Source organism: Rhinatrema bivittatum, chromosome 13 (genome assembly GCF_901001135.1).
Source record: "Rhinatrema bivittatum chromosome 13, aRhiBiv1.1, whole genome shotgun sequence".
NCBI classification, from domain to species: Eukaryota; Metazoa; Chordata; class Amphibia; order Gymnophiona; family Rhinatrematidae; genus Rhinatrema; species Rhinatrema bivittatum.
This window is the reverse complement of record NC_042627.1, coordinates 42,341,905-42,362,125: the sequence shown is the minus strand read 5'-3', so window position 1 is coordinate 42,362,125 and position 20,221 is coordinate 42,341,905. Positions and strand designations below refer to the sequence as shown.

At 43.4% G+C, this 20,221-nt stretch overlaps 1 protein-coding gene across 1 annotated transcript in view; it reads left to right on the top strand.

Moving 5' to 3' along the window:
• Positions 1 to 20,221, top strand: part of RNF111 (ring finger protein 111) — a 414,145-nt gene that overhangs the window by 375,394 nt on the left and 18,530 nt on the right. The window contains 5 exon segments of the mRNA XM_029575848.1: positions 5,462 to 5,505; positions 5,508 to 5,586; positions 5,774 to 5,900; positions 14,073 to 14,165; positions 15,897 to 15,992. Coding sequence (XP_029431708.1) covers positions 5,462 to 5,505; positions 5,508 to 5,586; positions 5,774 to 5,900; positions 14,073 to 14,165; positions 15,897 to 15,992 — 439 coding nt within the window.

Sequence of the window (20,221 nt, the reverse complement as noted above, 5' to 3'; positions counted from 1 at the left end):
TTACTCAAATGCCTTGGGAATTGCCAGGCCGGACCAAAACCAATGGGACAGAAACTCTGCATATCTATCCACACTGGTGCATGATCTGAAATAATAAGAGGGCCAATTTTTGAAGCCAAAACTCTAGAAAAGGCCTCATGTTTCACAAGAAGATAATCAATTTGGGATTGTGTATTGTGAGCCCTTGACACATGTTTAAGCTTCTTTTTTTTTTGTTCTAAAGGATGACATGCCTCCATGCATCCACTAGATCCAAATTGTGGCACAAATAGTTTACTCCCTTCCCAGCAGTTTTCAGTGGGCCCACCATTGCAGGAGAGCAATCCAGCTGATTATTCGAGAGACAATTAAAATCCCCTCCCACCAGCATAATATCATTGCTGTAAGATATGAGTATCCTGGCCAAACGTACAAAAAAGGAGTGCTTGTAGTTATTTGGGGCATAAATGTTACGAAATACTATGGGCTTCCCAAATAAGATGCTTTCCACTATGATGTATTGCCTCTCACTATCAGCAGTTACCTTAGTGTCTTGGAAAGGCACCATCTTCCCAGTGAATAGCCACTCCTGCTTTTCTTGTGCCTGACTGTGCTGAATATGCCTTCCCTACCCACTGATTCTACAATTTCTGATATTCAGCCGCATCTACCGTAAGTGTCTCTCCTGAATCATTGCTACTTGTGCCATCCTTCTTTGTAAAGCTTGTTACTGAACCGATACCCCTCCACATTCCAAGTTACACATCTAATTCCAGCCATGGTCACTGGCCCATTGTTGAACAAAATTCCTCTTATAAGTTCTACTTACTTGCCACCAGTTATGGCCTCCCAACCTAAACCCCAACCTCTTCAACCAACCGGTTCTCCAGTGAAATTTAAATGGCTTACACATACCAATTCTCATACTATGAAATTGTTTTCCTGGTGCTCCCTATGCTTTGTCCTCCCTCCCCCTCCCTCCATCTCTTCCCTTTTTCCACCAAAAATATCCAAACTCACTCTTCGGGTCAGCCTACACCCCGGACGTTCACCAAGGTGATAGTGTTGGCGGCAACACTCAGGAAGGAAGGAATCCTCCTTCAGTCCAACTGGGACGATTGGCTGATCAGGGCAAAGTCTCCGGAGGAAAACCATCGAGCAACCAGCAGAGTCATAACACTCCTGGAAAGCCTAGGATAGGTGGCCAACACCCCCTACAGCCTCACAGTCACTGGAACACCTAGGAGTCCGATTCGACACCAAGGAAGACAAGGTCAGCCTGAACCCCATGAGGAGATCAAAGCTGCAGAACCGGCTTCAAACCTTACCGAGCGTCCCTCGTCCCACAGCATGGGACTACAAGGCCTTGGGCTAATGGTGTCCACGCTGGAAGTGGTGCCATAGGCGCTAGCCCACTTGAGATCCCTACAACGCTCCCTTCTATCGCGGCGGAGTTCACGATCCCAGAACTACACTGCAAGTCTACCATTTCCAGGCAGATTCCGGACCCAGCTACGGTGGTGGCTGCAGAACCGCCACACGAGCCGAGGGTCAAGACTATCCTCCACATCCTGGACCCTGCTCACCACAGATGCCAGCCTACACGGGTGGGGAGCACACTGCGAAGAGTTAACCGCCCAAGGGCAGTAGAACGCAGAAGAAGCGGGATGGAACACCAACCGCCTAAAAGCGCGGGCAATTAGATTAACCTGCCTGCGGTTTGCACACACGTCCCGAGACAAAGCGGGCAGAGTGATGTCCGACAACGCCTGCATCAACCGACAGGGCGGAACCAGAAGCCAACAGGGGCTCCTAGACTTAGACCCTCTGATAGCATGAGCGGAAACAAATCTCCAGGAGATCCTCACCTTCCACATCGCCGGCAAAGGAAGACCCCCTCAGCAGGGAAAGTCTAAACCCAGGAGAAAGGAAGCTGTCGTCCACAGCCTTAAAGGTGATAGGGATTCGGTGGGAGTCCCCAGACATGGACCCTCTGACAGGCAGATCCAACGCTCAGATACCTCAGCCGCAGGCGGGATCTGCAGCCCTAGGGGATCGAGGCCCTGGTACAGACCTAACCACCGGGAAACCGGCTATACGCCTTCCCACCGGGGCCCTTGCTGGGCACAATTATTCACAAGATACAGCAACACAGGGGACTAGTTCTTCTGGTGGCCCCGGATTGACCAAGAAGACCCTGGTACACAGACATGAGAAGACGACGGGCAGGGAACTCATTACCCCTGCCTCCACACAGAGGCCTGCTCCAACAAGGCCCGATTCTTCACGGGGGCCTAGCGCAATTCTCTCTTATGGTCTGACCATTGAGAGGGCCCACCTGAGAGAGAACGGATTCTCGGGGGGCAGTAATAGATACTCTCCCCCGAGCACGCTAGTTCTCCACATCTCTAAAGTACATAACGATCTGGAGAGTCGTTGAGGCCTGGTGCGAAGACCACGCCCCTCTAAAAGTTGCGATTCTGGAATCCTTATAGAATGGTCTACAGAAGGGCCTGCCCCTCAACTCCATCAAGGTACAGGTTGCAGCATTGTCATGCTACGGCTCCAGGAACTAGGGCGAAAGCATAGCCTCGCACCAGATATACCACTCTTCCCGAAAGGAATCAAACACATTCGGCCACCCCTGAAGTGGCCAGTACCTCAGTCTGTCAACCTTAAAGACGGTGTTCTTGCTGGCCGTGGGTTCGGCCCGCCGCATCTCAGAACTACACGCACGGTCCTGCCGTGAGCCGTCCTTCAGACTCACCACGGGGACCATACAGCTACGCACGGTTCCCTCATTCCTCCCCAAGGTTGTTTTCATACTTCAACATTAACCAAACCATCTTACTCCAACGAAGGACGGCTTGAGGAAGTCGGAAGAGGCTCGCAGTCTGCGTCATCGCAACATCTGCAGACTCCCATCCAGATACCTGGAATTGTCGGAACCAGTACGAAAGACGGACCACCCTTTCGTCCTTCACAGCGGGAAGAGGCAAGGGGAAGCGGCCTCGCGGGCAACCATTGCCCGCTGGAGCAAGGAAGTTATCAAGGCGGCCTATGTAAAAGCAGGAAAGCCCCCGCCTCTACAGGTCAAGATCCATCCTACCAGAGCCCAGGCGGTGTCCGGGACAGAAACTAGAATACTGTCACCTGCCGAGATCTGCAGGGCGACAACGTGGTCCTCCATCCATACCTCCTCCAGAGCCTACCGTCTGGATGTACAGATTCAGGAGGACACGGCATTTGCAAGGGCAATCCTAAATGGGCCATGGGCAGCCTCCCACCCGGTTCGGGAGTAGCTTTTATACATCCCATTGGTCCTGAGTCCATCTGCTACATGCTAGGAAATGGAGAAATTACTTGCCTGATAATTTCGTTTTCCTTAGTGTAGACTGACTCAGCATCCCACCCTTGGCTGCCGTTATGCATGTTTTTCAATGAAGTATGGGTAAGCCATATTTTAACTTACATAGAGCATCCACCCTGCCAGGTGTTTGCGCCTTTCCGGTTGAGTACTCTGCGGTCCCAGCTATAGTCAATCAACCAGTTCAAGTTAAGTTAAGTTTTAAAAGTTATTAACAAATTGGTTAAATTAACCATATGATGAAGTTAATCAATCAGTCAGTCACACATATATCCACAATGCTTTGCAAGAAGAATACTGAGGAACTGCACTCCTGCAGGGGTATATTGTACTAGGGGCTGACGTCAGATTGAAATCTGATCCGTCTCCAACTGCTAGCACGAGTACACTATACCCATTGGTCCTGAGTCCATCTGTCTACACTAAGGAAAACGAAATTATCAGGTAAGTAATTTCTCCATTAGTCTTTAAACATACTGTCCTTTATTTTAGGAAGAAAAAAAAATTCTCTTAGTCCTAAGAACCAAGCTTCTAAAAGGGCACATAAAACAGAAATGATTTCTTGAGTCAGGGCACTGCGTCAATCAATGATCTTGCTTCTGGAATTTCACCTGGCTTCCCGCTCAAACCATAATTTCTTTCTTGTGCTTCTAGCTGCACATTAAAAAAAAAAATCATTGCGCTTATCTTGCTGTTTCAAAAAGATTAGTATTATATGTTCTCAATCTTGAAAATGGAGGACAAATTGCGCCCGCCAATGTGGAACAGATTAGAACAAAAGCTTTTCGCCTTGCAGAAACTGACGTTGAATAATCAGCGAACACCAAGATCTTCTGCCCCTCGTATTCCAGCCTCTTGTTTGCTGGTATTGCCTCAAGATTTCTTCTTTGTGGCGAAAATTTAAAAATTTTGTATTTACTGGTCTAGGCCTTCCCTGGCCAGTACCACACACTCCCAAATGATGTGCACTTTCTATCTGAAGAATGCCATGTGTTCCGGTGAGGCCCACTGCTGTTGGCAGCCAGGATTCCAATGTTTCTATCAAATCATGATCACTGATGCTGTTCGGGAGACCTATGATTCTCAGATTGCTCCTACATGAGTGGTTCTCCAAGTCCTCTAATTTTAGCTCAGTTTTTGCTGCCTCTGCTCAAACTGCTGCCATGTCCCACTGTAAGGCCAGCACTTGCTCATCCACCACTGTCAGGTGCGTCTCCACCTCCGTCAAGCACTCCGTTATCTTTCAGCAGGGAATGTAATTCATCAAAATGGGCATTCATTTTTTTTCTTTTTAATCCATCACATTAAGAATTGACGCCACCGCTTCCATTTCACCCCTGTCCGATGCCTGTGACGGAGGGTTATTAAGGTTATCTGCCATCTTGTCTACCACTGCCTTGCTCTTCTCCTTGTGGATTGGTTTCACTGCCATCAAAATTTCCAGTACTGTCCAAGATAACTCCAAATAGGTCTCTTCCCACTTTACTGCTGGCAAAGATTTTTATAATTCTTTTTTTACAGCCTGAAGGTCAGATGTTGTGGGCCCCAGAGTGACTGAGGTTCATGTCTGCGCACACTCGCCACATCACGTGACCTCCATTACTTGACTTTATATAATAACTATTCTATAATAAAACAAAGAATCAGTGTTTTCTGTGGAGATTAATTTTAGAGCTGAGAAGACAATTCATGCTTTTTCTTTTGTAAATTGTCACATCTATGGCTCTCTCTTGGCAAAAGGTGTGTTAATTAAAGATTCATGTTTCTCTGTTGCTTCCTCATCTCTTATGGTTATAACTTGTCATGTCATGCTCTTTTAACATATCTTTTCACTCTGTTTGGATCCTCCTATACATAAGGGATGAAGGGGACAGCTAACAAAAAGTTTTATTGCAATCAGTTTTTCATTTCTTTAATGCACTTTAAAGAAGTGGTGTCTACTAACTGCAGCAAAACTAAATTTCCCCACAATTAGAAGGGCCATCCTTGCAGTAAGGGAAGAAATGCGTAAGCACTGCCTCTTTTCACTTCATTAGTATTGAAACAATTATTTGAGCTGTGTAAACTGTTTGTTCCTTGCTATGATCTTACTCTGCTGCTCTATTTCATTTTCAGACGTGCACATGAGCGCCCACCACCACATCCTCACAGAATGCACCCAACTATGGCCATGGTCACCATATCCATGTGCCTCAAACAATGTCCTCACACCCCCGACAAGTTCCAGAACGGTCTGCATGGTCAGTATGAGCAAAATTAATTCAGAATCTGTATGTTAAGTTTGAATAATAGAATTGAATGCACCGCACACCACTTTTACAGGAAAGGATAGAGTAAACACTCTACATTAAAAAAAAAAAAAAAAGTAGAGCTCTAACAGTAATTTTTGTATTAACCAGGATTGTAATCTCTCTGTTCATGTTGCAGGGAGATGGGACTTGAAGCAGGAGTAGCTGCAGCGCCATATCCAGCAGGTCCCTTACACCCTCACTTGGCCCACTATCATCCACCACCTCGACTTCACCACTTACAAATTGGGGCTCTTCCTTTAATGGTGAGATATTTGCTTGTTCGGTGTCTCATGTGAAATGGGTACTGTTGATAATGAATCATGCCATTTTGCATATTCACTTTAATAAGTGTTAGATTGTATTCCTTGTATCTTCTATAGGAAATACTTCACTAGTTGTTAATATGCAGTTTTTAAAATCTTGTTATGGGCACTTTTTGATATGGCAACTAATCATGTTTGAACAATAAAAAGAAGCATCTCTTGTTTCTATTATATAGAACAGATCAGAAACTGATTTTATAAGAATAGTGATCTGCATGACATGAGTTTAGGGAAGTAGTTTTTTTGTTGCGAGACACATACAGAAGCTGTCATGATAAATAAATCTTTACATAAATACATCTATTCAGTAGCATTCAGAATTAAGTGAATCCAGGTAACCTAGGAGACATCTGTGGGAACCTGTGTGTTTCCTAATGAACTATTGACATTGACCCTCTGCATCTGATTTTAAAGCCCAGATTCTTCTGCCTTGGTGTGACAACTTTCCTTCCATAAATTGTCTTCATGCTTAGTATACAGTTTACCAGGCAGATGCTTTTTTTTTTTTTTTTTTTAAAGAACATTTAATCACAGGGAAATAACTAAAATACAGAATGTTGTATCCAGTCTGTGGTTTGTTTTCTGCCCATTATCAGCAGTAGAAAATGTTTGAACTGGATTTGAAATTTTAATATGAAATATGCAGTTTCAGGTATAATTTTATAGACTGCATTTTCCATATACATTGCCTCTGTCACATAAGAATAAATTACTCTTCCAAAAATGTAGATGCAATGTTTTGGATAAATTCCTATAAACATCAAGATAGATATGGTGTTGGATTGATTTATCGAATATACAGTATGCTGACTCAGTGGTATTAGATGTTATCTCCACTTTTTATTATTTAGTTGGGGATGAACCTACTAGATAGGAGCAAAGTATTTTAATGGAACACATTTCAAATGTTTGGATTTGTCATTTTGATAGTCCAGAATTCATTAAACAGCATACCAATTAACTTACATTGCTGACGTGCTCGCATTATAAAAGCTGACAGCAATGGGATATAGAGAAGGCCAGACTTAGCATTTAGAAATCAAGTAGAAGGGCTATTTTTATGTTTATATGCCTCTCGTCATAAATTTGGGAAAAATAGTTATTGGAATGACTTTTGAATCCTATTGGAAGACATTTTTTAGTTTAGGCATTGAGGCCATTTTGGCATTTACTTTGCAGATAAAATATTTGTTAAATGTCAAAGTATGAGTGTGATTCTTGATCTTCACTGATAGCGGCATGTTTTCATTATAAAATTTTCCTGAGCTTTTTATATTACTGTATTTTCAAAACACAAAATTTAATCCTTAAGAGTGGAATACTGCTCTTTTGGACTGTCAGTGCTACATATTTGCTATGCTGGTGAAACATCACAAGGTCACATAGATAAGATACTGTAAGCTGGTGTAATAGCCTCACATTATGCAACTATGGAACTGAGATGCCTACTTACAGAAGGCTATGGAAAGTAGCAGAGTTCAGAAAGGAAAGAAAAACAACTAAAATCCCATGAGCTAAGCCTTGCTTCTTTCATTGAATATCTGTATAAGAATCATCAAAATCTGTATCCAATTTTTTTTTTTTTTTTTTAACATACAAAATTCCTAGGGAAAAAATTAGCTCCCATTTTTTTCCATGTGTGGTACTTTTAGTATGGATTGTGATCACCATTCTGTTGTTAAACATATCTTTGAGTTCTTGAGATAGCTGCATGTAGTTCTAACCAGGAATGGCACAGCAGCTCTTTCCTTTATTTAAATCACAATGCTGGGAATAGGTAAGCAGTAAAAGGTTTCAAAAACTTTAAATACCACTATTACTTCAGGAATGAAATACTTCTTAAACAACAACAAAAAAAAAAAAGAATCATGATTGCTCAACACACTCAAACCATATATTTGTTACCTGTTCTGTATGTGTACAGTCTTAGCACCTATTCCCCGTACGTACCCGGATCAGTCCAGACTGTGGGTTGAGCCTCCTTTCCAGCAGGTGGAGACAGACTAAAACTTGAAGGATGCCCTATATCAGGACAGAGCCTATCCTCTAACCCTTCAGTATTCGTCTGTCTCCAGGAGGTGCAGCAGCTCACCCTTCGTCCTCTGCTTAGGCTAGTCATCCTTTTCTTTCTTCCTCTTGGATCAAGCAAGTACTTATTCTTTTTTTTTTTCCTTAGTAGTAAGGGACTTTTTCTTTAGTGATTTTTTTCCTTTTCTTCTGTGGGAGACGGTTCCGTCTCCCGGCTTTTGCCGGTCTCAGGGGGGCTTTCCCCCTTGTGCGCTGCATAGCCTGAGTCCATTCCGCTTCCAGGTGTGGGGACCGAGTCTCATCTCCCTCCCCCCCCCCCCCCCCCCCCTCTGGCTGACTAGAGGGTTTAGAACCCAACTGCTGTGCTCAGTTAAGAAAAAAAAAAAAAAAAGTGAATAAATATTTAAAAGAGGAATTTCACTTTTTATTATAAGTTGCAGGTATTCCCTACCTCCAGCTTATTTGCAGCAGTAGACCCATATTTTTCTTCTTCGGGTCTCAGGAGGCTTGAACCGGCAGCCAGACAGGCAGGAGTCAGCAGGATTCCCTCCTGCTTCACTCCTGGCCTCCAGGCTGTCAATCAAATTTTTTCTCTGCAGCCTTTTTTTCCTCAGAGCGGCTCTCTCTTTGCAGCGGGCAGGCAGCCTGCCTCTTTTCTGCCAGCCCATATCGAGTTTTTGCTGTAGGGGTTCCTTCTCTGCTTCCCTGCCGGGTGGGGAAGGTCCCTCCTCGGCAGGGAAGGCAAATTTAGCCCGGGGATCCCATCCCCAGAGCTTGGCCAGGCCGTTCTCGGGTCGGGAAGCCCGGGAACGGTGGCCATTTTGGATTTTTTATCTGCTCCATTTTCGGAGCTCCCTGGGGCTGGGGGGCCGATTTTTTTGCAGCTACCCCCCGATTTGAGCCCCCCATTACCCCAGGAAGGGTTTTTTGTCACCCCCCTCGCCTCCCCCACCCGGGTTTTTTGGGCTCGTTTTTTCCCTCCTCCTGCGTAAATTCCCTTTAGTGAGCATGCAGGAGGAGGTGGAAGGGCCCCCCCCCCTTGCCGCCCCCCCAGGTCAAATCAATTAAAAAAAAAAAAAATATATATATATATATATTAATTAATTAAATACGTAATTCGTAATCAATTTAAACAAAAATTTCCCCACTCCGTGCCGTTGATAGTTTGGCCGGCTGCGGAACCCCCGGGGTCCCTTGGGGCACAGGTGGTCCCAGAGGTGCCCCTTCCCTGCCCCCCAACGGATCCCGGTACTCCCGGATCCTATAGCCAACCCGGTTGCGTTAGCTAATCTTCCTGGTGCCGCCTCTTGTCCACAGATATGACCCCGGTCTTGGCGGGATCCTGGTTTTGGCAAGCGCCTTCTCCTTCCTCCCACGCCCAAACGGTTGCGCCTGCGGTTTTTGCAGGCTCCCCGGTCGGGCCATGCCCTGAACAAGCTTCCCCTCCCGGTGGCATGCTTGTTTTTTAAAAAAAAAAAAAAAAAAAAAAAAAAGGGAACCCCATAATCACTCCATGGACTACTTCTGCGGTCGCATTTCAGGAGGGTTTTCCCGGTTTTCAAGTGGCCCCGGTACGCCTGCTCGAGGCTCCTTTGAAGCGCACTCTGATGTTTTAGTGCCGGGGATGTTTTCCACTATTTGCTGCAGTTCCTGCTGTGGACAGGTCTCACATGGGGTCATCGGCAAATTTCCTCTGCGCCCGGGACCTCCCGTGGCCAGAGGCTGTGCATTCGACCCTTCTTCGCCTCCAGCCGGAGGCGATTGCCTCGGAGATGTCCGCCACACGGCTCCTCTAGCTGCGCCACTGGTCGGTCGCTCCGGCCTCCTCAGCCCGGTGGGGTACGTTGCCATTCAGAGGTGTAAGCTGTTCCTTGTCCAAGACCTTGAGAGACTAGGGATTCCTTAGGGGGCGGTAGGGGCCATCAGCTTCCCGGTGGCCCGTCCGTAACCATCCTGGTCCCTTATACCCTCTAGTCCACGCTTTCGGGGCCAGAGTCGGTATACCCCACGCGGGCACGGTGACTCAAGGGGGTTTGTCCTTCATGATCGCAGTTTTCATGATTCTTGTAGGTGCCATCCCTTTCGCGAGGGTTAGCCCACGCGCTCAATCCTTACGCCTGCACATACTCCGGAGTATCTTTGCCTCATTCTTCGGTCCCCTTCTGAAGCGGTTGCCTTTCCCATTTCTCCGCGGACTGGGTCTGGCTTCGGTCAGACCAGGGGGTCCTCGGTGTTCTCAGACACGGGTACGTCTTCGCCTTCCTTGAGTTTGGCGGGATCTTTTTCTCTTTCCCCGGGTGGTCGGTTGCTGCGGCATACGGTGGAGCAAACCCTCGCCAAGCTCCTGTGTCTGGGCGCAGAGACCCCGGTCCCAGCCAATGTACTTGCCGCAGGCCACTATCCTATTTTCTTCATTCACTCTTAGACCTCACAAGAGTCCCTGGGCTCTCTGTTCCCGCTTCTCCGCATGCACACCCTGTGAGCATACTCGTGCCGTCCTACCCCGGGGCATTCCTCGTCCCACTCGTTTCTCACAGTGGCATACTCCATTTTCCGTTTCATAGTGGCTGCCATAGTCTCTTCGCGTTCGCGTCCTCCGCCGGGACTTCGAGTTCTGGGCGCTTCCCTTCGGTCTCGCGACGGAACCTTGCATCTTCACCAATGTCTAGGTGTTGATGGCAGCAGCTCTCCGCCGGGCAGGACTCCTCGTCTACTCTTATCTAGGCGTCTGGCGCGTCAGGGCCAAGGCAGAGGTTCTTTGTTGGCGGTCTGTGTATCGCGTGCTAGCTCTCTTTGCGTCCCTGGGGTGGATACTATATTTCTCTTAGAGCAATCTCAGCCCTTCCCGGAGTTAGAGTACCTGAGAATCCACTTCAACACCCGGGTAGGCAAGGTCTTCTTGCCTCGTGCGCGGGCCCTCAAGTTGTTCGGCCGGTTTCAGAGTCTGCCCTTGCTTCCTTCTTTGACGGCTTGTGACTGCTTGCAGATCTCGGGCTCCTTGGCTCCTACCCTCGACCTAGTCCCTTGGGCCCTTGCTCCAATACGACTGTTCTAGATAACTTTGCTGCCCGTTGGCAGCCACTGGCAGAACAGTCTCACACAGTTCTCCTATTCTTGGGCTCTACCGTCGCTGTCTTACAGGGGTAGATTCCCCCTTCTTCTTTTGCTACCGGGCCTACCTCTCCAAGTTCCCCAGTGGACGATAGTGCCCACGGATGCCAGTCTTTCGGGCTGAGGCATGGTCTTCCTCTCCCAGTATGCCCGGGGGACCTGGCCAGCGTCTCCGTCTCGCTGGCACATTATGGAGGCTTGGGCGATGTTCCTAGCTCTTCTGGAGTTTCTTCCTCTCATACGTGGCAAGGCGCTACAGGTCTTGCCCGACAACTCCACCACCGTGGCCTGCATCCATCACCCAGGTAGCGCTCGCAGTCCGTGGGTGGCCCTGGACACCAGCCTTCTCTTCACCTGGGCAAAGTGACACCTATAGTGCCTTGCGGCCTCCCAATCCACGGGCTAGGAGATTCAGTCGCTAGATCCCGGGGAGTGGGACTCTTTGGCTCAACCATGGTTTTCTCATCGACAGGTGGTCCCCTCCCACCTGGGCCTCATGGCGACTCTTCTCAATGCCATGGTAGATTGGTTCTTCCGCTGGAGGGACCACGGCTCGGCAGGCGTAGTTGCTTTGGCTCTCCCTTGGCTGGCGATAGTCTTTTTCTACTTTCCTCCCCTATCCCCCCCCCCCCCCCACATGGTCTCTGGTCGGGAAAGTTCTCAGATGGATAGTTCTCCGGTGTCCCACGGTTCTGGTAGCACCTGAGGGGTCGTTCAGGCCTTGGCTCGCAGTTTTTCTCAACCTAGTGAAGGTCGGACCTCTGCGGCTACGCCATCTTCCTCGGCTCCCTAGTCAGGGACCTGTATTTTTTCGACCAGGCCGTTCACGCTTGTCTAGCGACCTGCCTTTTTGAACGGCGATGTCTCCAGTGCGAGGGTTTTTCGGAGGCCGTCTTCGCCTTGCTTCGGGCCCGGAAACGGTCGACTCCCTGGCGTACGTGCGCATATGGAACGTGCTTGAGTTTGTTTGTGCGAAGTCTGGTTTTTCGGCGTACTCCGCACCGATGTCATTGGTCCTTTCTTCTCCGAGGCAATCTCTCCGAGGGTCTTTCCTTTCGTTCTCGACATGTACCAGTCTACCCCCTCGGCTCTCTCCTGGGTCGAGTGGCAGGTCGTCCCTGAGCAGCCACCCGTTTGCGATTTGGACTTTCAGGGGCATCAGGCATCTACATCCACCTTCTCGCCAACTTGTCCGTCGTAAAGTTTACACTCTGTTGTTCGGACCCCTCTGTACGGCTCTGTTCGACCCTCTCCGTCACGTCACCCTGCAGGCCCTTACGCTTAAGACTGTCTTCTGGTCTTATCTCCTCTGCTCGTCAGATCCAAGCGCTGTCCTGTCGGGAACCCTTTTTGCGATCTTCCGACTCCAGGGTAGCCCTCGTATGGGCCCTTCCTTTTTGGTGAAGCTTTGTCTAACTTCTTTGTCCTTCGGTCGGCGGAACTCCCCGCATTTCTCCTGCGTCTGGTGACGGGCCCCCGTTGTCTTGATACCATACGGGTCTCCGTTACCTTGCTGCCATACGAGTTCTCTTGCTCTATTTCCTGGTCCCCAATGGCCTTCGTGCATCGGTCCATCTTCCTGTTCCCTGGAGTGGGTCCAATCGGGGTAAGCCGGCTTCTGAGTCCACTATAGCGCGTTAGTTGCAGGAAGTGATCTCTTCGGTTGTTCTTTGACATGGCCTGGCGGTTCCCCGAGGGTCTTCCAACTCGTTCTTTGCATTCTCAAGCTACTTCTTGGGCGAACATTCATTTATTCTCTCTGTGGGCGATTTGCACTGTTCATACTTGGGCGTCCTTATCTCTTTTTGCTCGACACTATCTCCTGGATGTGTAAGCTCTGCTTCGGTTCTTTTGGGCTACCAGTGCTTCGAGCAGGACTGTCTTGATCCCACCCGTTTTAGGGAAGCTTTGGTACATCCCACAGTCTGGACTGATCCGGGTACGTACAGGGAAAGGAAAATTAGTTCTTACCTGTTAATTTTCGTTCCTGTAGTACCACGGATCAGTCCAGACGCCCTTCCCTGTTTGTCTTTTTCTGTCCTTTCGAAGCTGTTTTATCTTGCAGATCTGCAGAGTCTATCTCTTCCCTGTTTGTCTTTTTCTGTCCTTTCGAAGCTGTTTTATCTTGCAGATCTGCAGAGTCTATCTCATTTTTGTACAAAAATACTGAGCAAAAACAACGGAAACCTTGGTTGTTCTCATGCCAAGAATATGCAAGAGCGGGTAGTTAGGCCATGTTCCTTACATTTTTCTACAGTTGCTCCATTGAACTTTATGGTTACTTGCTTGATCCTACTTTGGTTTTCTTGTTTTCTGCTTTGACATACGTTATACTGAAGGGTTAGAGGATAGGCTCTGTCCTGATATAGGGCATCCTTCAAGTTTTAGTCTGTCTCCACCTGCTGGAAAGGAGGCTCAACCCACAGTCTGGACTGATCCGTGGTACTACAGGAACGAAAATTAACAGGTAAGAACTAATTTTCCTTTAGAAGATCAGTGAAGTTAAAATGGAAACCTTTGTTTAGCGCTGCAGTGTGAATGCAGTGTTCACTTAGTAGTGGTCTAGCGTGCATCCTGAACATGTAAATGAGCAGAGACTGATCCCTGTATACTGATTAACACTAACTGAAAATTTGAATAGCAATTTACGCTCCGGTTTGCTTTCTCCTTAAAATAGTCTGGTGTCCTTTCATGAATATTTATTTGCTTCCTTGCCCTTCCACCCCCAATTTCTTTTTCTTTTTTTTTTTAATATCTGGAAATTTGAGTAATGAATAATTAACAAAAAGGATTTGTTGATCCCTGTGCATTTATTTGGAAGGCACAGTTAATCTTACATTGGTGTTAGTCATCTGGTTACTGGACATTTTATCAGCTTTAGCAGCAAGACTTTAATGGGGGGAGGAGGGGAAAAAGGAATGTCGTTCAATCAGTTCTGAGCAGCTTTAACTATTTTAACTGCTATTTGATTAGGTTCCAGACATGGCGGGCTACCCTCACATCCGTTACATTTCATCTGGATTGGATGGAAGGTCATTCAGAGGTCCTTTCAGGGGCAATTTTGAGGTTTGTAATAGAATAAACTTAGATTCATGCCATAATTTTTTTTCCTTATTTTGTGGGAGGGGGAGGCTGATAAAACAGGTTTTTATTTCTTTTAATAAATAGTTTTCCAACAACACTTCTACGCAGAATATCCTAATTGTGTGCAAAGATTTTCAACTATTCATATTGGAAACAGTAGTGGAAAATATGATTAAGGGGCATTCAAACTGAAAAAAAAAAAAAGCTTTTTCCTGCACAAGGTCTTAGATGCCTAAAATACTGATGAGGTAACTAGATGCTAGGGTAAATAAAACACAGTGCTTTAGTTGATAGATACATTTTGAAACACCAGTGTTTAAGGTATGGGTCAACTGATGGGATGAGTATTGGCAGCTCGACAAAGTAAAGTATTCCCACCATATGCGGAAAGTGTGAAGGGGTCACCATCAGATGCAGAGAGTTAATGAACTAATATATATCTGCCCCCCTAACTTATTTCACAGAGAGGAAACTCTGTAAAGCAGCTGCCTTTCATCTTCCCTCTCCCTCTCCCCCACCACCATCACCAAACACACACAGGCATTCACATCTGTAGAAAATAAAGGAAAATAGCACATTGCCAATCTTTCTTAGGGAGCAATGAAAAGTGTTTCCTTGGAACTTAAAGTTGTATCATTGGTGAAGTGTGAAGAACAGCTGTCAGAATTATTAGCTTAAAACATTCAAGCACATGGTTGCTTGGTTTTTTAAATGCTCGACTGAAATGACCAGTTTATTACAGATACTGGATGCGGTTAGACATTTTGCACTTTGTATAAAAATGTCATTATATGAAGTGTATGGAAGATATGGAAAAAAGACACAAACCTTCAAAACCTACATACTTTCTAACATCAATAAAAGGCTATATCATCTCTATGATATCAAATGCAAAAACATTTGCCTTAGTGAACAAGTTATGGTAATGTTAATGTTTTTCTGTGTCCATGCCCCTCATTCATTTTCAAAGCCATTAAATCATACCTCATATTTGAAACAATACCGAATTGAATATTTAATGTTTGCCATAAAATCAAACTTTATTGCAGTATCTTGTGAGATGTGTTAAACATTCTCCCCTTCAGATAAACTGACTGCATGTAATGAGGTAATAGCTGTTTGTCTTTGTGGATTCAGCTCTGTTGAAATGCATTGTTATACATATTTAGTATTATTGTACCATACTAGGCACCTGCTGGAGCCAATGATACATTTTTTCCAATAAACTTTGGTTCATATGCACTGCTTTTCTCCCTGGAAACCTGCTTTCTCTAAGCAACTCTTTACTGGTCCACTGAGGGGGAAGGCCATTTGCTGGCAGAGCTCTCAGAATTACATATAGATTTACAGAGCTGAACTTTTTTCAGTTAAAAATAGTTTTTATTTTAACATGTCCAAGTACTTAGCACTGTCAGTCACTGAAAACAGATGGCATGGGTGTTCAAAGTGAAACTCATGGCAAGAGTTCTTGGCACTTACACAAGAATACTAAATGAAAGTGAATTACGTTTCTCTAGTATTAGCTCTTAATTGTAAATGTTGGGCACATGAGTTCAAAATGTTCACCTCCAAGTGCATTTCATGATAGCTAAATTCCAGTGAACTTTGTTGAAATTCTGAGTTAAACTTTGATTAATTTTAATTTTGAGCTATTAAAGTAAGAAATTGGTTGTTTTCACAATGCTGAGTTTTATATTTGTTCCATGACTATAGGAGCTTATACATTTGGAAGAGCGATTAGGAAATGTTAATCGTGGAGCCTCCCAGGGAACTATTGAAAGATGCACGTACCCCCACAAATATAAGAAGGTGAGAAGCACTGAAATTCTGACTATTAATTACTTTTTAAATATGCTTTGGAGCCTTTGGCTAGTATGTAACACTTCCTATATTTTGACTCTGTTTTTTTTCATTTTTATTTTTATGACTGCAGTCTTAAGTATTGTATTTATCATGAATATTTTAATAGAGCAAATGTATAAAGTAATTTTTGATATCTTCATCTATTCCTATAAATGTTTATTGAAAATGTGTACCTATAATCTCTGCTTCTGTTCCTGGGTCAATTGAGACGAATGCTGCAGAACAATTTTTGACCTTGATCTTCAGGACCTGCCCAACCAGTCTGGTTTTCAATATATACATAAGATATATGTGCAAACCATACGCATATTTATGGTATATATTCTAAACTGTTAAGCAAGACGTTAACTGCAAAACTATTCTAAATTCAATAGTTATTTCTTCACCAAAATCCTAATTATCTTGTATATGTTTATTGTTTCTTATATTCTACTTCACGGACCTTCATAACACCCCACGGATAGAGAGTATTACTACTCAATATTTTCACTGCCTCGGGGTCATTTTTAATCATCGGTCCGAACAATCCATAAATTTTCTAGGATTTTCTCTTTTTTTTTTTGTTTCAATACACTTTTTATTAAAAGCAGAGCACCTTCATTAACTGTGGAATTAAATTTGAAGTACTTCCCTTTTCGGTGAGTGTTCAGTATCTGATCCATAGTCTAGTCCAACATGATCATGTTTCGCTTCCCACTTCGTCTGGTATCGAAAGCTCTGTTGAGGAGATTTCCATGGCTGTGAAAGCACAGTAAAATGATCATGGGAGGGAGAAGTTCAAATTTATAAAGGAGAATAATCCCTAAAACAGAGCTTTTGATACCGGAGGGTTCCTGACGAAGCGGGAAGCGAAACATGATCATATTGGACTAGACTCTGGATCAGATACTGAACACTCACCGAAAAGGGAAGTACTTCAAATTTAATTCCACAGTTAATGAAAGTGCTCTGCTTTTAATAAAAAGTGTATGGAAATGAAAAAAAAAAGGAGAAAAACCTAGAAAATTTATGGATTGTTCGGACCAATGATTAAAAATGACCCCAAGGCGGTGAAAATATTGAGTAGTAATGCTCTCTATCCGTGGGGTGTTATGAAGGTCCGTGAAGTAGAATATAAAAAACAATAAACACATACAAGATAATTGGGATTTTGGTGAAGAAATAATTATTGAATTTAGAATATTTTTGCAGTTAATGTCTTGCTTAATACTTGGATTGATTGACCAAGAGGATTATATTTTTCATAATATATTCTAAACTGGTCAGGTGGGCCCCCAGGACCAAGCTGCTGTTGAAGGTTGTCTTGTAGCCTCTAGAATTGAGGAAAGCTCTTACGGTGACATTGACTGGTGTTAAATGCACTGAGCAGACCCAGTGGTTATCTTGTGGCCTGCTGGGGCTTCAGAGCTGGCTTGGAACTTGTGGGTTAGACCAATGGAATCGCTTCATTTTTCCCCATCCCTTTAAATACACATAGTTGATTTGCCTTTCCCAAACTAAAGCTACAAAACATTGGGCTTGGTGAAAAACTGGGAAGAAGAGTGACTTTGGGCAGTCTGCCTAAGTAGGAGTTCCTGAGAGGAAAGTGAAAGGTGTAGAACTTGGAGATGAAATAAATGTTTGTATACAAGATAAGTCCAAAACACAATCAAAGGAGCAAGAAATTGCACTCCAACTATTAAATAGTCAGCTGCCAAGGAGATGCAAATAAATGAATCATTCCCAACTTTTAAAGTAAACTATGAAAAGGATAACTTTTAATTTCTCATTCAAGTGGCAACTCCATTGCTCAAGACAGAACAGGTCCCCTTTTGAGAACTGTTCTGTCTTGAGCAATGGAGTTGCCGCTTGAATGAGAAATGAAAAATTATCCTTTTCATGGTTTACTTTAAAAGCTGGGACTGATTCATTTATTTGCATCTACTGTATACAAGATAAGGCCACTATACAGCTAGAAGGGACCTCATTTTCAAATGGTAGCAACCAAATGTTTTAGAGCAGCCCATCTGATTGGATAAACATACTTTTTCTGTAGGGTTTTTTTTTTAGTATCTTGTAAAGTAGATTCATGAGGCTTCTTTCCCTTTCTACATCCTGCTATCTAATGGCATTGGCTCTTGAAAACCAGATCCATCTTTTCTACCCAGAAACTACTTACATTTTTAAAACATAAATTAATTTGATACTGAGTGGACATAGGCTCAAAAATCCATGTAGTAGGCTCACTGGCTGTCCCAAGATCTCATTTTCATGGTGATGATTATAATATATAGATTATTATAATATATGTGATTGCCTTATCCAAAGCCTCCCAAACAAAATAAAAAATTATTATAGTATTAGTGCTAAGTAAATTAGTACAGTAATTAATATTGAGACCAGTCATATAATCATAACACTAGTAAACTAAATCAGTACTAACCAGTCATGAAAATGTAAATGCTGTCTGTACTTTCATTCCTTATTCTAATGAAAACAAGTGGATGGATCGGTGTAAAACAGGATTTTATTGAAGCTTGCCCGACTCTGGCCGAGTTTTGCTCAAAGAGCTGCCTCAGGGGCTAATATAAACAAATAAAATGACACACATACATATAAAATGTACGTCAAGCCTATATAAATTATGTAGACAAAAATAAATAAATAATAATAAATCATAATAAAACACATAATAAAAATATTAATTAAAATAGAATAGATCTTAATATCAATACATAAATACTGAATTATAAAAGTCAGCTTAATAGTATATCACATCCATGAAAATATCGTATATATATGTGTATCTTAATTACATAGGCATACACTTAAAATGGAGATATGAGCTCAAATAGTGTGCACGTATAGACAAAATAAAAAATAAATAGAGCAACCTCTAAAAAGTGAAAAAGAAAATCTAAAAACAAAATTAATTATATAAAGAGGTATAAAACCTGTGCGCAGAAAGAGATAAATAGTGTGTGGATGGTTCTAGCATCATCAGTTTTTGAAAAATAAGTGAAAATAAAAGATAAAATGAATACCTTACAAGCCACTCGATTTGGCTTAAAACATCACAAAGTTATCACGTAGCGAAGTCAGAAAGGAATAACACAGCCGGTGTCTTTGAAATAAATTCGGATCAAGTACTTTCAAAGCAGAACTTTAAAAGTGTGAATATTGCGTGCCTTCCAAAAAATAAAGAACTGTTATATAGTGTACAAACATATGTTAAAACAATGCCTATAGAAGAGATTATCTTTAAAAAAAATAGATTGTATCTTTTTTCTAATATGTAATCCTAACGCCTAAATTGTTGTAGCATCTATAAATAATGTGGAACCATAAAAACTCAAGAATCGTGGATATATTATATTTTATTAAAGACTGTTTGATCAAATGATCTTGTGAGCTAGCATGATGTATAATACACTCGGTTGCCGACAACACATATGGCGCCAAATATCGGCGTCTAATAAGAACCAAGTTGCAAGAAACTCATAACGGAGTGGTCACAACATAAACGTAACTATCTAAGCCGATTTACTTAAAAACTGTAATCAATTGTATATAATCGATATAAGCGCCTTAACTGATACTGCATCTATAAGTTATGTGAACCCATACGTACTTTAATGAATGATCTAAAAAATCGAGAGTGTATTATATTATATTATTTGATCGGTTGAACTTTGGAACTGGGGTAATGCTTGTTTCACTTGGTTAACGACATCACAAATTTGGCGCCAAATATCGGCGTCTAATAGAACAGCATTACAAGGGATTCATAACGGAGTGATTACAGCATAATTCTAACTATCTATACCGATTAACTTAAAAAAGGCTGTAATTAAATGTATATTTTGAGAAATCCAAACAAAAGAAAACACTCACCGAATCAACGCTCAGCATGGATTAACGCAAATGTGAGACGGACAGTCTAACAAGTGGTTTTATACCTCCTTATCGCGCTCCAAATCTCACGATACTATGCGATATGCATATGTATAAGATGCCGTAAGATGCTATGCGAAAGTTATATGTATTCAATATAAAAAGTAACTACTATATTCAAAATTATTAACTCAATGAAAAATATGTATCTTGTCAATAGTCATATTTAAGAAAAATTTTTTTATATAAAAATGTTATATATTTATTCTATGTGTATGTATTTATTTTTTATTTTATATCTG